This window comes from Panulirus ornatus, chromosome 26 (genome assembly GCF_036320965.1).
Source record: "Panulirus ornatus isolate Po-2019 chromosome 26, ASM3632096v1, whole genome shotgun sequence".
Lineage (NCBI taxonomy): Eukaryota > Metazoa > Arthropoda > Malacostraca > Decapoda > Palinuridae > Panulirus > Panulirus ornatus.
Window position 1 is genome coordinate 11,512,409 of NC_092249.1, and position 17,383 is coordinate 11,529,791.

The window sequence follows — 17,383 nt, forward strand, 5'->3', positions numbered from 1 at the left end:
ACCTGGTTGAAAAAGAAGAAAGGCTGAACTGCAAAAGCTATTGGTGATGATTTTGGTTATATAACATAAAGACTTATCAGCTCAAGAAGAGGTCAAATACACTGAGTTTATTGTCAAATTTATCCCTGGGGATAGGGGAGAAAGAATACCTCCCACGCATTCCTCACATGTTGCAGAAGGCGGAAGCAGGGGGCTAGAAAACCTTCCCTCCTTGTATTTAACTTTCTAAAAGGGAAAACAGAAGAAGAAGTCCATGGGGAGTGCTCATCGTCCTTGAAGGCTCAGATTGGTGTATCTAAATGTGTGTGGATGTAACCAAGATGAGAAAAAAGGAGAGATTGGTAGTATGTTAGAGGAAAGGAACATGGATGTTTTGGCTCTGAGTGAAACGAATCTCAAGGGTAAAGGGCAAGAGCAGTCTGGGAATGTCTTGGGATTAAAGTCAGGGGTTAGTGAGAGGACAAGAGCAAGGGAAGGAGTAGCACTACTGAAACTGAAGTGGTGGGAGTATGTGATAGAGTGTAAGAAGGTAAACTCTAGATTGATATGGGTAGAACTGAAAGTGGATGGAGTGAGATGGGTGATTATTGGTGTATATGCACCTGGGCATGAGAAGAAAGATCATGAGAGGCAAGTGTTTTGGGAGCAACTGAGTGAGTGTGTTGGTAGTTTTGATGCACGAGACCAGGTTACAGTGATGGGTGATTTGAATGCAAAGGTGAAAAATCAGGCAGTTGAGGGAATAATTGGTGTACATGCAGTGTTCAGTGTTGTAAATGGAAATGGTGAACAGCTTGTAGATTTATGTGCTAAAAAAGGACTGGTGATTGGGAATACCTGGTTTAAAAAGAGATATACATAAGTATGAAAGAGGGGCAAGTATGCAGTCTGTTGTGGATGAGAGAGCATGGAAAGTGAGTCAGTTGTTATTCACTGATGATGCAGCGCTGGCGGCTGATTCATGTGAGAAACTGCAGAAGCTGGTGACTGAGTTTGGTAAAATGTGTGAAAGAAGAAAGCTGAGAGTAAATGTGAATAAGAGCAAGGTTATTAGGTACAGTAGGGTTGAGGGTCAAGTCAACCGTGAAATAAGTTTGAATGAAGAAAAACCTGGAGGAAGTGAAGTGTTTTAGATATCTGGGAGTGGATTTGGCAGTGGATGGAACCATGGAAGTGGAAGTGAATCATAGGGTGGGGGAGGGGGCGAAAATTCTGGAAGCGTTGAAGAATGTGTGGAAGTCGAAAACATTAATAATAGGGTAAGAGAGATGTGTGGTAATAAGAAGAGTGTGGTTGAAAGAGCAAAAGAGAGTGTTTTGAAATGGTTTGGTCACATGGAGAGAATGAGTGCGGAAAGATTGACCAAGAGGATATATGGGTCAGAGGTGGAGGAAATGAGAAGTGGGAGACCAAATTGGAGGTGGAAAGATGGAGGGAAAAAGATTTTGAGTGATTGGGGCCTGAACATGCAGGAGGGTGAAAGGCGAGCAAGAAATAGAGTGAATTGGAACGATATGGTATACCGGGGTCGACGTGCTGTCAATGGATTGAACCAGGGCATGTGAAGCATCTGGGGTAAACCATGGAAAGTTCTGTGGGGCCTGGATATGGAGAGGGAGCTGTGGTTTCGGTGCATTATTACATGACAGCTAGAGAATCAGTGTGAACGAATGTGGCCTTTGTTGTCTTTTCCTAGCGCTACCTCGCACACATGAGGGGGGAAGGGAGTTGTTATTTCATGTGTGGCGGGGTGGTGATAGGAATGAATAAAGGGAGACAGCATGAATTATGTACATGTGTATATATGTATATGTCTGTGTGTGTATATATACGTATATGTTGAGATGTATAGGTATGTATATTTGCGTGTGTGGACGTGTATGTATATACATGTGTAGTTGGGTGGGTTGGGCCATTCTTTCGTCTGTTTCCTTGCGCTACCTCGCTCATGCGGGAGACAGCGACAAAGAAAAATATATAAATAAATATGTAATACATAAGTATACATATGTTAATAGGAGAGATGGCCAGGGAGCATTATTGGATTATGTGTTAATTGATAGGTGTGCGAAAGAGAGACTTTTGGATGTTAATGTGCTGAGAAGTGCAACTGGAGGGATGTCTGATCATCATCGTGTGGAGGCAAAGGTGAAGATTTGTAGAGGTTTTCAGAAAAGAAGAGAGAATGTTGGGGTGAAGAGAGTGGTGAGAGTAAGTGAGCTTGGGAAGGCGACGTATGAGAAAGTACCAGGAGAGAATGAGTAGAGAATGGAAAAGGTGAGAACAAAGGACATAAGGGGAGTGGGGGAAGAATGGGATGTATTTAGGGAAGCAGTGATGGCTTGCGCAAAAGATGCTTGTGGCATGAGAAGCGTGGGAGGTGGGCAGATTAGAAAGGGTAGTGAGTGGTGGGATGAAAAAGTAAGATTATCAATGAAAGAGAAGAGAGATGCATTTGGACAATTTTTGCAGGGAAAAAATGCAAATGAGTGGGAGATGTATAAAAGAAAGAGGGAGGAGGTCAAGTGAGAGGTGCAAGAGGTGAAAAAGAGGGCAAATGAGAGTGGGGTGAGAGAGTATAATCAAATTCTAGGGAGAATAAAAAGACGTTTTGGAAGGAGGTAAATAAAGTGCGTAAGACAAGGGATCAAATGGGAACATCAGTGAAGGGGGCTAATGGGGAGGTGATAATAAGTAGTGGTGATGTGGGAAGGAGATGGAGTGAGTATTTTGAAGGTTTGTTGAATGTGTTTGATGATAGAGTGGCTGATATAGGGTGTTCTGGTTGAAGTGGTGTGCAAAGTGAGAAGGTTAGGGAGAATGATTTGGTAAACAGAAAAGAGGTAGTAAAACCTTTGTGGAAGATGAAAGCCGGCAAGGCAGTGGGTTTGGATGGTATTGCAGTGGAGTTTATTAAAAAAGGGGGTGACTGTGTTGTTGACTTGTTGGTAAGGTTATCTAATGTATGTGTGACTCATGGTGAGGTGCCTGAGGATTGGCGGAATGCGTGCATAGTGCCACTGTACAAAGGCAAAGGGGATAAGAGTGAGTGCTCAAATTACAGAGCTATCAGTTTGTTGAGTATTCCTGGGAAAATATATGGGAGGGTATTGACTGAGAGGGTGAAGGCATGTACAGAGCATCACATTGGGGAAGAGCAGTGTGGTTTCAGAAGTGGTAGAGAATGTGTGGATCAGGTGTCTGCTTTGAAGCATGTATGTGAGAAATACTTAGAAAAGCAAATGGATTTGTATGTACCATTTATGGATCTGGAGAAGTATATGATAGAGTTGATAGATATGCTCTGTGGAAGGTATTAAGAATCAATGGTGTGGGAGGCAAGTTGTTAGAAGCAGTGAAAAGTTTTTATCAAGGATGTAAGGCATGTGTACATGTATAGGAGGACAGGAAAGTGATTGGTTCTCAGTGAATGTTGATTTGCGGCAGGGGTGCGTGACATCTCCATGGTTGTTAAATTTGTTTATGGATGGGGTTGTTAGGGAGGTGATTGCAAGAGTTTTGGAAAGAGGGGCAAGTATGCAGTCTGTTGTGGATGAGAGAGCTTGGGAATTGAGTCACTTGTTGTTTGTTGATGATACAGTGCTGGTGGCTGATTCGGATGAGAAACTGCAGAAGCTGGTGACTGAGTTTCGTAGAGTGTATGAAAGAAGAAGGCTGAGAGTAAATGTGAATATGAGCAAGGTTAGGTTAGGTACAGTAGGGTTGACGGCCAAGTCACTTGGGAGGTAAGTTTGAATGGAGAAAAACTGGAGGAAGTGAAGTGTTTTAGATATCTGGGAGTGGATTTGGCAGCAGATGGAACCATGGAAGTGGAAGTGAATCATAAGGTGGGGGAGGAAGTGAAAGTCTTGGGAGTGTTGAAAAATGTGTGGAAGTCAAGACCATTATCTTGGAAAGCAAAAATGGGTATGTTTGAAGGGATAGTGGTTCCCAACTATGTTATATGGTTGCAAGGCGTGGGCTATAGACAGAGTTGTGTGGAGGAGGGTGGATGTGTTGGAAATGAGATGTTTGAGGAAAATATGTGGGGTGAGGTGGTTTGATCGAGTAAGTAATGAAAGGGTAAGAGAGATGTGTGGTAATAAAAAGAGTATGGTTGAGAGAGCAGAAGAGGGTGTTTTGAAATGGTTTGGTCACATGGAGAGAATGAGTGAGGAAAGACTGAGGAGGGAACGAGGAGAAGTGGGAGACCAAATTGGAGGTGGAAAGATGGAGTGAAAAAGATTTTCAGTGATTGGGGCCTGAACATGCAGGGGAGTGAAAGGCGTGTAAGGACTAGAGTGAATTGGAACGATGTGGTATACCAGGGTCGACGTGCTGTCAATGGATTGAACCAGGGCATGTGAAGTGTCTGGGGTGAACCATGGAAAGTTCTGTGGGGCCTGGATGTGGAAAGGGAGCTGTGGTTTCAGTGCATTATACATAACAGCTAGAGACTGAGTGTGAACGAATGTGGCCTTTGTTGTCTTTTCCTAGCACTACCTCGTGCACATGCTGGGGGAGGGGGCTGTTATTTCATGAGTGGCAGGGTGGCAACGGGAATGAATGAGGGCAGACAGTATGAATTATGTACATGTGTATATATGTATATGTCTGTGTGAGTATATATATGTATACGTTGAGATGTATAGGTATGTATATGTGAGTGTGTGGACGTGTATGTTTATACATGTGTATGTGGGTGGGTTGGGCCATTCTTTTGTCTGTTTCCTTGCGCTACCTCATTAACGCGGGAGACAGCAACAAAGTATAATAAAATAAAAAATAAATTAATTTTCAAATTATATTTGATGCTATGAAGAACAGCTTTGCAATGATTATGAGGATAAATGGACACAATGAAAATCAGAGGGAAAGTTTCATGGCTCAATATGCCCTGATAATGATGTGACAAGCATCAGAAGAAGACCTAGCAAACTATGACTGAGGAAATGATGATTAGGGAGATGGAATGAACGATTCCAACCTAGCCATGAACCTACCCTAAATGCCAAAGTTAAGATTTGGCAATGGGCATAATAAGTGGATGCCCCAGTTGGGAGTAAGAATTATAAAAATGCCTTCAAAAAACCTACAAAGGCAGATATTGTGCACTTACAGGAGGAGAGTTCAGATGTGAAAATAAAGAGGTCAAGAGGATTGGACGAATGACTGCGATGAACAGAAACTAATACTGAATCATTTCAGATCATTATGGAGGAAAATGATACAGTCTTGAGTCCACAGGGATCACTCCAAGTAAGCTCAATGTATCAACATCCCTACACAGAGAATTTCAGCATATGGATGGGAACAAGATACATTTCCTAAGTTTCCTGATGGTCAAAGGGGGAATCCTCATGAATGCAACTCATTTTGGGGATAAAATATTGTGTTACTCACTTGTTGAGTTAGTAGATGCTCTATCTGCAGGTGAGAAACAGAAAATACACATAGAATCTAGTCACTACATAATCCAATACTGACTTAGCATGGCCCAGGTGTAACCTTAAGCTAAAAAAAAAACAGTCAATTTAATGACAAAAACTCAGTACCAGTATGAAATAACAAGTATCATCTTCAAGTGTATCAGAAGCCAATGGAGCTCAAAATCACAGCATCTCTCATCACAGTCCGTGTTAGCAGTGTCCTCGTTCATGAATGGTTGAAAATAACAAGTATCAACTGTCTCTGTTCCTGGTAATAAGCTCCCTATAGAAAATACAAAATACTCACCCCGAGCATCAGCTTCATTCTTTATTGGACTCTGGGCATTAGTCGAGGATTTTTCTCTAGAGCGTGAGCTCTTATTTTTGCTCCGTTCTTCTCTGGTTTGTTCCTCTTTTTTTGGCCTGCTCTTATCTCTAACTTTTTCAATTTCCTTTTGTGACTGTTTTTCAGTACGAGACTTGTCAGAGGATATCCTTCCTTTATTATGTTGTTCATTACTTCGTCTGCTGCTACCAGGTTCTTTCTGAGTAGTTGGGTGTTCCACTGAAAATGTAAATTTTTTTTAATCAATTTCCAAAATAACTAAATAATGTGCTCATTCAATGTACACAATCATGTATACAGTCTATCTCATGAACCAACATATTCATGTGAAGATGGATTATATAAATTCTTTGGCAAGTGTCTCAAATCATGATATTTCTCTGGAAGCTGGTGATTTTCACTTATAAAACATGTTACAGTTGCACCAACATATATCAACACTATATAACATCACAAAATCACCAATGGCAAGGCTGTATCACTGTGAGTACAGTCTTGTGAAAAACCTTTTCACTTCAAGGGAGTCAACATTTCTTTGTAAATGGAAGTACAGAATCCTTAGGTTGCAGGAGCTGATAGAAAGAGGTCCTAGGTAGCACTTGAACTCTTCCAAATTGGTACTCAGGTAATAATAAATAAATAACAAATAAATAAGACCATTTTTTAAGGTGATCCTGTGGCTAAGCAACAATTTCATCCAAAAGCTTCAACAAATCAGAATCAAGGAAATGAGGTACTAAAACAAGAGACATGAACAGGCAGAGTATAATTGAAAGTTACTTTTAAGATCTGGTATCTATTTCTTATGCTTGTTTGCTGTTTCCCATGATAAAAAGATAGTGCCAAGACCAGACATAGGAACAACACTCATCTTCTCACATTCACTCTCTAGCTGTCATATCTAATGATCCAAAACTAGAGCCCCCTTCCCTCTACAAGAAAGCCCCTACAGCCTTTCTGTAGTTTCTGTTGATCATTTCATGTGCTGTGGTTAAGCCCAGCAACAGAAGTCACCCCTGCATACCACATCTCTCCAAGTTGCTCTATCACATGCAAGTATTATACCCTTCTGCATGTTCGGGCCCCATTGAATCAAAACAACTTTCACTGCATCCTTCCATCTTATCCTTAGGCACCTTTCCTCCTTGTTCCTTCACTTCTGATGTATATATCATCTTAGTAAGTCTCCCCTCACTCAATCTGTAAGATTAGGTAAGTATAATCATAAACTACTGACAGATCACTGTTATGAACATCACATTAGAAAATAGTTTAAAGTGTTTGCTAACTGTAAAATACCTTGTCCACTGGAATCAATTCAAAAGTTTTCAGTTTACTTTGGATACTCCTATCCATATGACATCTACAGTCACAAAGATGAATTTGATACACTTTTCCACATAAATATAAATATACAAAATCTATTACCTCTTTGGCTTCGATGCTTCTTTGAGTTATCTGGTGCCCTTTCTCGATTAGTAGAAGATTTAGCTCCCTTTTTGTCACTACGCACATCATCATTCACCACCTTCTCCCTTCTGCTTTGACTGGATGAGGCATGGTCTCCTTTAATAGGGTTTGAAGATAGCTTCTTACCCTTCAGAGCACCATTTTCCACAATGTCTCCTCTACTTGGTTCCTTGTTTCTCCTACTCTTATCTTCTCTGTTTGAATTTGCATGCTCACCCCTTGAAAGAAAGATAGATTTAGTATACAGAAACACTGATATATCTATATATACATCCCTATTTCCTGCATTAGCAAGAGTGCCTGGAACAGATGAAAAAAGGCCACATTTGCCTGCATCAGTTTTCAAGCTGTAATGTGTAATACACCAAAACTACAGCTCCTTACCCACAATCAGCCTCCATGGACCTTTCCATGGTCTACCGCAAACACTTCAGATACCCTGGTACAGTCTATGAACAAAAAGTCAACCCAAATATACTACATCATTCTAGTTCACTCTATCCAATATATGGCATTCAATCTCCTGCATGTTCAGGCCCTGATCACTCAAAATCTTTTTCACTCCATCTTTCCACCTCCAGTTTGGTCTCCTACTTCTTGTTCCCTCCAACTCCAACACATATTCTCTCTGTCAACCTTTCCTCACTCATGCTCTCCATATGTCCAAACCATTTCAACACACCCTCTTTTGCTCTCTCAACCACACTCTATTTATTACCACACATCTCACCCTTTCATTACTTACATGAGCAAACCCCCTCACGCCACAAATAGTCCTCAAACATTTCCTTTCCCAACACATCCACCCTCCTCTGTACAACACCATCTATAGCCGATGCCTTGCAACCATATAATATTCCTGGAACTACTATTCCTCCAAACATACCCATTTTTTTCTCTCCAATATAACGTTCTCTCTTTCGACAAATTCTTCATCACTCCCAGAACCTTCGCCCCCTCCCCACCCTTGTGACTCACTTCCACTTCCATGGTTCAATCCACTGCTAAGTCCACTGCCACATCTCTAAAACACCACTTCCTCCAATTTTTCTCTATTCAAACTTGCATCCCAATTATCTTGTCTCTCAACCCTACTGAACCTAATAAGATTGCTCTTATTCACATATACTCTCAACTTTCTCCTTTCATACACTTTTCCAAACTTGGTCACCAGCCTCTGTAGTATCTCAGCCACCAGAATCACCCACCAGAGTTGTATCATCAGCAAACAAAAACTGACTCACGTCAAGGCCCTCTCATCCACAACAGACTTCTTGCTTGACCCTCTCTCCAAAACTCTTGCATTTATCTCCCTAACCACCCCATCCATAAACAAATTAAACAACCATGGGGACATAACACACCCCTGCCACAAACCGACATTCACTGGGAACCAATCACTCTCTCTCTTCCTACTCATACACATACCTTACATCCTTGGTAAGCACTTTTCACTGCTTCTAGCAACTTACCTCACACACCATATACACAAAGCATCTCTATCTACCCTATCATACACCTTCTCCAGATCCATAAAAGCTACACACAAATCCATCTGTTTTTCTAAGTATTTCTCACATACATTCTCCAAAGTAAACACCTGATCCACACATCTACCACTTCTGAAACCACACTGATCTTCCCCAATCTGATGCTCTGCACATGACTTTACCCTCTCAATCAATACCTCTGGTAAACAGAGAAGAGGTAGTAAACGCTTTGCGGAAGATGAAAGCCGGCAAGGCAGCAAGTTTGGATGGTATTGCAGTGGAATTTATTAAAAAAGGGGGTGACTGTATTGTTGACTGGTTGGTAAGGTTATTTAATGTATGTATGACTCATGGTGAGGTGCCTGAGGATTGGCGGAATGCTTGCATAGTGCCATTGTACAAAAGCAAAGGGGATAAAAGTGAGTGCTCAAATTACAGAGGTATAAGTTTGTTGAGTATTTCTGGGATATCATATGGAAGGGTATTGATTGAGAGGGTGAAGGCATGTACAGAGCATCAGATTGGGGAAGAGCAGTGTGGTTTCAGAAGTGGTAGAGGATGTGTGGATCAGGTGTTTGCTTTGAAGAATGTATGTGAGAAATACTTCGAAAAGCAAATGGATTTGTATGTAGCATTTATGGATCTGGAGAAGGCATATGATAGAGTAGATAGAGATGCTGTGTGGAAGGTATTAAGAATATATGGTGTGGGAGGCAAAGTTGTTAGAAGCAGTGAAAAGTTCTTATCGAGGATGTAAGGCATGTGTATGCGTAGGAAGAGAGGAAAGTGATTGGTTCTCAGTGAGTGTTGGTTTGCGGCAGGGGTGTGTGATGTCTCCATGGTTGTTTAATTTGTTTATGGATGGGGTTGTTAGGGAGGTGAATGCAAGAGTTTTGGAAAGGGGCAAGTATGCAGTCTGTTGTGGATGAGAGAGCTTGGGAAGTGAGTCAGTTGTTGTTCGCTGATGATACAGCGCTGGTGGCTGATTCGTTTGAGAAACTGCAGAAGCTGGTGACTGAGCTTGGTAAAGTGTGTGAAAGAAGAGAGCTGAGAGTAAATGTGAATAAGAGCAAGGTTATTAGGTACAGTAGGGTTGAGGGACAAGTCAATTGGGAGGTAAGTTTGAATGGAGAAAAACTGGAGGAAGTGAAGTGTTTTAGATATCTGGGAGTGGATTTGGCAGCGGGTGGAAACATGGAAGCGGAAGTGAATCATAAGGTGGGGGAGGGGGCGAAAGTTCTGGGAGCGTTGAAGAATATGTAGAAGTCGAGAACATTATCTTGGAAAGCAAAAATGGGTATGTTTGAAGGAATAGTGGTTCCAACAATGTTGTATGGTTGCGAGGAGATTTGTGGTATAAAAAGAATGTGGTTGAGAGAGCGGAAGAGGGTGTATTGAAATGGTTTGGTCACATGGAGAGAATGACTGAGGAAAGATTTACAAAGAGGATATATATGGCAGAGGTGGAGGGAACGAGAAGTGGGAGACCAAATTGGAGGTGAAAGGATGGAGTGAAAAAGATTTTGAGTGATCGGGGCCTGAACATGGAGGAGGGTGAAAGGTATGCAATGATTAGAGTGCATTGGAATGATATGGTATACCGGGGTCGATGTGCTGTTAATGAATTGAACCAGGGCATGTGTAGCGTCTGGGTTAAACCATGGAGGTTTTTTTGGGCCTAGATGTGGAAAGGGAGCTGTGGTTTCGGTGCATTACACATTACAGCTAGAGACTAAGTGCGAACGAATGCGGTCTTTATTGTCTTTTCCTAGTGCTACCTTGCATGCACGCAGGGGAGGCAGGTGTTATTTCATGTGTGGTGGGGTGGCGGCGGGAATGGAGGAAGGCAGCATGTATGAATATGTACATGTGTAAATATGTATATGTCTGTGTATGTATATGTATGCATATGTTGAAATATATAGGTTTGTATATGTGCCTGTGTGGGCGTTCAATACCTGTGTACGTGGGTGGGTTGGGCCATTCTTTCATCTGTTTCCTTGCGCTACCTCGCTAAGCAGAAGACAGCAACAAAGTATAACAGATAAATATATAACTCAAGTCGTTTTATTCCGCGTCATCGAGGTATCGCTTCACATGCCCTGGTTCAATCCACTGACAGCACGTCGACCCCAGTATACCACATCGTTCCAATTCACTCTATTCCTTGCAAGCCCTTCACCCTCCTGCATGTTCAGGCCCCGATCACTCAAAATCTTTTTCACTCCATCTTTCCACCTCCAATTTGGTCTCCCACTTCTCCTCGTTCCCTTCACCTCTGACACATCTATCCTCTTGGTCAATCTTTCCTCACTCATTCTCTCCATGTGACCAAATCATTTCAAAACACCCTCTTCTGCTCTCTCAACCACACTCTTTTTATTACCACACATCTCTCTTACCCTTACATTACTTACTTGATCAAACCACCTCACACCACATATTGTCCTCAAACATCTCACTTCCAGCACATCCACCCTCCTGCGCACAACTCTATCCATAGCCCACGCCTTGCAACCATACAACATTGTTGGAACCACTATTCCTTCAAACATACCCATTTTTGCTTTCCGAGATAATGTTCTCGACTTCCACACATTTTTCAAGGCTCCCAGAATTTTCGCCCCCTCCCCCACCCTATGATCCACTTCCACTTCCATGGTTCCATCCACTGCCAAATCCACTCCCAGATATCTAAAACACTTCACTTCCTCCAGTTTTTCTCCATTCAAACTCACCTCCCAATTGACTTGACCCTCAACCCTACTGTACCTAATAACCTTACTCTTATTCACATTTACTCTCAACTTTCTTCTTTCACACACCTTACCAAACTCAGTCACCAGCTTCTGCAGTTTCTCGCATGAATCAGCCACCAGCACTGTATCATCAGTGAACAACAACTGACTCACTTACCAAGCTCTCTCATCCATAACAGACTGCATACTTGCCCCTCTCTCCAAAACTCTTGCATTTTTTTTTTTTCTAAATCAAGGTATTGCAAGGAAGCAGACTGAGAATGGTCCAACCACTTATATACACATGCATAAACATAAATGCCTATACATGCACATATACATACATATACATATCGATGTATAGATACATATACAGAGACATATACATATTTACACATGTACATATTCATAATTGCTTCCTTCATCCATTCCTATTGCTACCTTGCCACACAGGAAGTAGCATCCCTTCAGCAAGGTAGCACCAGGAAAAGAAAAATATGCCACATTCATTCACACTTAGTCATTACCTTCCCATGGTTTACCCTAGATGCTTCACATGGCCTGGTTTAGTTCAATGACAGCGCGTCAACCCCGGTATACCACATCATTCCAAATCACTCTGTTCCTTGCATGCCTCTCACCCTCATGTATGTTCAGGCCCCAATTGCTCAAAATCTTTTTCACTTAATCCTTCCTCCTCCAATTTTGTCTCCCGCATTTCCTTGTTCCCTCCACCTATGACACACATATCCTCTTTGTCAGTCTTTCCTCACTCATTCTCTCCATGTGTCCAAACCATTTCAACACATCCTCTTCTGCTCTCTCTCAACCACACATCTCTCTTACCCTTTCATTACTTACTCGATCAAACCACATCACAACACAAATTGTCCTCAAACATTTTATTTCGAATACATCCACCCTCCTCCATACAACCCTATCTATAGCCCATTCCTTGCAACCATATAACATTGTTGGAACCGCTATTTCTTCAAACATACCCATTTTTGCTCTTCAAGATAATGTTCTCGTCTTCCACACATTCTTCAACGCTCCCAAAATATTCACCCCTCCCTCCACCTGTGGCCCACTTCTGCTTCCATGGTTCCATCCACTGCTAAGTCCACTCCCAGATATCTAAAACACTTCACTTCCTCCAGTTTTTCTCCATTCAAACTTACCTCCCAATCAACTTATTCCTCAACCTTATCGAACCTAATAACCTTGCTTTTATTCACATTTACTCTTAGCTTTCTCCTTTCACACACTTTACCAAACTCAATCACCAACCTCTGCAGTTTCTCACCCGAAGCAGATGCCACCACTGTATCATCAGTGAACAACAACTGACTCACTTCCCAAGCCCTCTCATCCACAACAGACTGCATACTTACCCCTCTTTCAAAACATCTTGTATTCACCATCCTAACCACCCCATCTGTGAACTAATTAACAAACATGGGGACATCATACACCCCTGCCACAAACTAACATTCTCTGGAACCAATCACTCTCCTCTCTTCCTACTCGTACACATGCCTTATATAATTGGTAAAAACATTTCACTGCTTCTAGCAACTTACCTCCCATAGCATATACTCTTAAAACCTTCCACAAAGCATCTCTATCAACCCTGTCAGATGCCTTCTGCAGATCCATAAGTGCTTTATATAAATCCATATGTTTTTCCATGTATTTCTCATTTACATTATTCAAAGCAAACACCTCATCCACAAATCCTTTACCACTTCTGAAACCATCATCCCTGATCCTCTCACTTCACACACCACCCTGAAGAAAACACCCTGCATCTGCCACTTTATCATCAAACACATTCAACAAACCTTTATAATACTCTCTGAATCTCCTTCTGACTTCATCTCTATACTTGTTATTACCTCTTGTCTTACGCATGTTGTTTACCTCCTAAATTATCTTTTTATTCTCTAAGATTTAATGATACTCTCTCACCTCATCTTTCATTTGCCCTCTTTTTCACCTCTTGCACCTTTCTCTTGACCTCCTGGTGCTTTACTTTATACATCTCCCAGTTATTTGCACTACTTACCTGTCAAGAATTGTCCAAATGCTTCTCTTCTCTTTCACCAACAAATCTACTTCATCCCACCACTCAATACCCTTTCTAATCTGCCAACCTTCCACCTTTCTCATGCCACATGCATTTTTTGCACAAACCATCACTGCTTCCATCAATACGTCCCATTCCTCACCCACACCCATTATTTGCTCTCACCTTTTGCCATTCTATCCTCAATCTCTCATGGTAGTTCCTCACACTAGTTTCCTTTCCAAGCTCCCCAAGATTCTCTTTTCTTTTTTTGGAAACCTCTACAAATCTTCTCCTTTCCCTCCAGAAGATATTGATCAGAATCCCTCCAGCTGCCCCTCTCAGAACATTAACATCCAAAAGTCTCTCTTTTACACGCCTATCAATTAACACATAATCCAATAACGCCCTTTGACTACCTCTCCTGCTCACATACGTATACTTATGTATATCTCTCTTTTTAAACCAAGGGTTCCCAATCACCAGTTCTTATTAAGCACACAAATCCACAAACTTCTCACTATTTACATTTACAACACTGAACACCCCATGCACACCAATTATACCCTCAGTTGCCACATTATTCACCTTCACATTCAAATCACCCATCACCATAACCCAGTCTCTTGCATCAAAGCTGCTAACACACTGACTGAACTGCTCCCAAAACACTTCCCTCTCATGATCTTATGGTGCATTACACATGACAGGTAGAGACTGAGCATGAATGAATGTGGCTTTTTTCTGTTCTCATGGCTCGACCTCACTGAAGTGGGTGTGTGTGTGTGTGTGTGTGTGTGTGTGTGTGTGTGTGTGTGTGTGTGTGTGTGTGTGTGTCTGGTAGGGTAGCAACAGGAATGGATGAAGGCAAGCATGTATGTATATGTATATGTATATATATGTATATATGAACTGGAACGATGTGGTATACCAGGGCCAATGTGCTGTCAATGGATTGAACCAGGGCATGTGAAGCGTCTGGGGTAAACCATGGAAAGTTCTGTGGGGCCTGGATGTGGAAAGGGAGCTGTGGTTTCGGTGCATTATTACATGACAGCTAGAGACTGAGTGTGAACGAATGTGGCCTTTGTTGTCTTTTCCTAGCGCTACCTCGCACACATGAGGGGGAAGGGGGTTGTTATTTCATGTGTGGCTGGGTGGCGATGGGAATGAATGAAGGCAGACAGTATGAATTATCTACATGTGCATATATGTATATGTCTGTGTGTGTGTGTATATATGTATACGTTGAGATGTATAGGTATGTATATTTGTGTGTGTGGACGTGTATTTATATACATGTGTATGTGGGTGGGTTGGGCCATTCTTTCGTCTGTTTCCTTGCGCTACCTCGCTAACGCGGGAGACAGCGACAAAGCAAAATAAATATTTTTTTTTTCCCGCTGTCTCCCGCGTTTGCGAGGTAGCGCAAGGAAACAGACGAAAGAAATGGCCCAACCCACCCCCATACACATGTATATACATACGTCCACACACGCAAATATACATACCTACACAGCCTTCCATGGTTTACCCCAGACGCTTCACATGCCCTGATTCAATCCACTGACAGCACGTCAACCCCGGTATACCACATCGATCCAATTCACTCTATTCCTTGCCCTCCTTTCACCCTCCTGCATGTTCAGGCCCCGATCACACAAAATCTTTTTCACTCCATCTTTCCATCTCCAATTTGGTCTCCCACTTCTCCTAGTTCCCTCCACCTCCGACACATATATCCTCTTGGTCAATCTTTCCTCACTCATTCTCTCCATGTGCCCAAACCATTTCAAAACACCCTCTTCTGCTCTCTCAACCACGCTCTTTTTATTTCCACACATCTCTCTTACCCTTACGTTACTTACTCAATCAAACCACCTCACACCACACATTGTCCTCAAACATCTCATTTCCAGTACATCCATCCTCCTGCGCACAACTCTATCCACAGCCCACACCTCGCAACCATACAACATTGTTGGAACCACTATTCCTTCAAACATACCCATTTTTGCTTTCCGAGATAATGTTCTCGACTTCCACACATCCTTCAAGGCTCCCAGGATTTTCGCCCCCTCCTCCACCCTATGATCCACTTCCGCTTCCATGGTTCCATCCGCTGCCAGATCCACTCCCAGATATCTAAAACACTTTACTTCCTCCAGTTTTTCTCTATTCAAACTTACCTCCCAATTGACTTGACCCTCAACCCTACTGTACCTGATAACCTTGCTCTTATTCACATTTACTCTTAACTTTCTTCTTTCACACACTTTACCAAACTCAGTCACCAGCTTCTGCAGTTTCTCACATGAATCAGCCACCAGCGCTGTATCATCAGCGAACAACAACTGACTCACTTCCCAAGCTCTCTCATCGCCAGCAGACTTCATACTCGCCCCTCTTTCCAAAACTCTTGCATCTACCTCCCTAACAACCCCATCATTAAACAAATTAAACAACCATGGAGACATCACACACCCCTGCCGCAAACAATCATTCACTGAGAACCAATCACTTTCCTCTCTTCATACACGTACACATGCCATACATCCTCGATAAAAACTTTTCACTGCTTCTAACAACTTGCCCCCCACACCATATATTCTTAATACCTTCCACAGAGGATCTCTATCAACTCTATCATATGCCTTCTCCAGATCCATAAATGCTACATACAAATCCATTTGCTTTTCTAAGTATTTCTCACATGCATTCTTCAAAGCAAACACCTGATCCACACATCCTCTACCACTTCTGAAACCACACTGCTCTTCCCCAATCTGATGCTCTGTACATGCCTTCACCCTCTCAATCAATACCCTCCCATATAATTTACCAGGAATACTCAACAAACTTATACATCTGTAATTTGAGCACTCACTCTTATCCCCTTTGCCTTTGTACAATTGCACTATGCACGCATTCCGCCAATCCTCAGGCACCTCACCATGAGTCATACATACATTAAATAACCTTACCAACCAGTCAATAATACAGTCACCCCCTTTTTTAATAAATTCCACTGCAATACCATCCAAACCTGCTGCCTTGCCAGCTTTCATCTTCCGCAAAGCTTTTACTACCTCTTCTCTGTTTACCAAATCATTTTCCCTAACCCTCTCACTTTGCACACCACCTCGACCAAACACCCTATATCTGCCACTCTATCATCAAACACATTCAACAAACCTTCAAAATACTCACTCCATCTCCTTCTCACATCCCCACTACTTGTTATCACCTCCCCATTTGCGCCCTTCACTGAAGTTCCCATTTGCTCCCTTGTCTTACGCACTTTATTTACCTCCTTCCAGAACATCTTTTTATTCTCCCTAAAATTTAATGATACTCTCTCACCCCAACTCTCATTTGCCCTCTTTTTCACCTCTTGCACCTTTCTCTTGACCTCCTGTCTCTTTCTTTTATACATCTCCCACTCAATTGCATTTTGTCCCTGCTAAAATCATCCAAATGCCTCTCTCTTCTCTTTCACTTATAATCTTACTTCTTCATCCCATCACTCACTACCCTTTCTAATCAACCCACCTCCCACTCTTCTCATGCCACAAGCATCTTTTGCGCAATCCATCACTGATTCCCTAAATACATCCCATTCCTCCCTCACTCCCCTTACTTCCATTGTTCTCACCTTTTTGCATTCTGTACTCAGTCTCTCCTGGTACTTCCTCACACAAGTCTCCTTCCCAAGCTCACTTACTCTCACCACCCTCTTCACCCCAACATTCACTCTTCTTTTCTGAAAACCCATACAAATCTTCACCTTAGCCTCCACAAGATAATGATCAGACATCCCTCCAGTTGCACCTCTCAGCACA

The 17,383-nt window shown here is 42.2% G+C and overlaps 1 protein-coding gene across 2 annotated transcripts in view; it reads right to left on the minus strand.

The window, feature by feature from the left end:
• Nucleotides 1-17,383, minus strand: part of LOC139757449 (uncharacterized) — a 652,064-nt gene that overhangs the window by 564,980 nt on the left and 69,701 nt on the right. For both annotated transcript variants that reach the window (XM_071677974.1, XM_071677975.1), the window contains exons 3-4: nt 7,204-7,463; nt 5,737-5,994 (exon numbers count right to left, since the gene is read on the minus strand). In XM_071677974.1, coding sequence (XP_071534075.1) covers nt 5,737-5,994; nt 7,204-7,463 — 518 coding nt within the window. The remainder of the gene's footprint in view (nt 1-5,736; nt 5,995-7,203; nt 7,464-17,383) is intronic.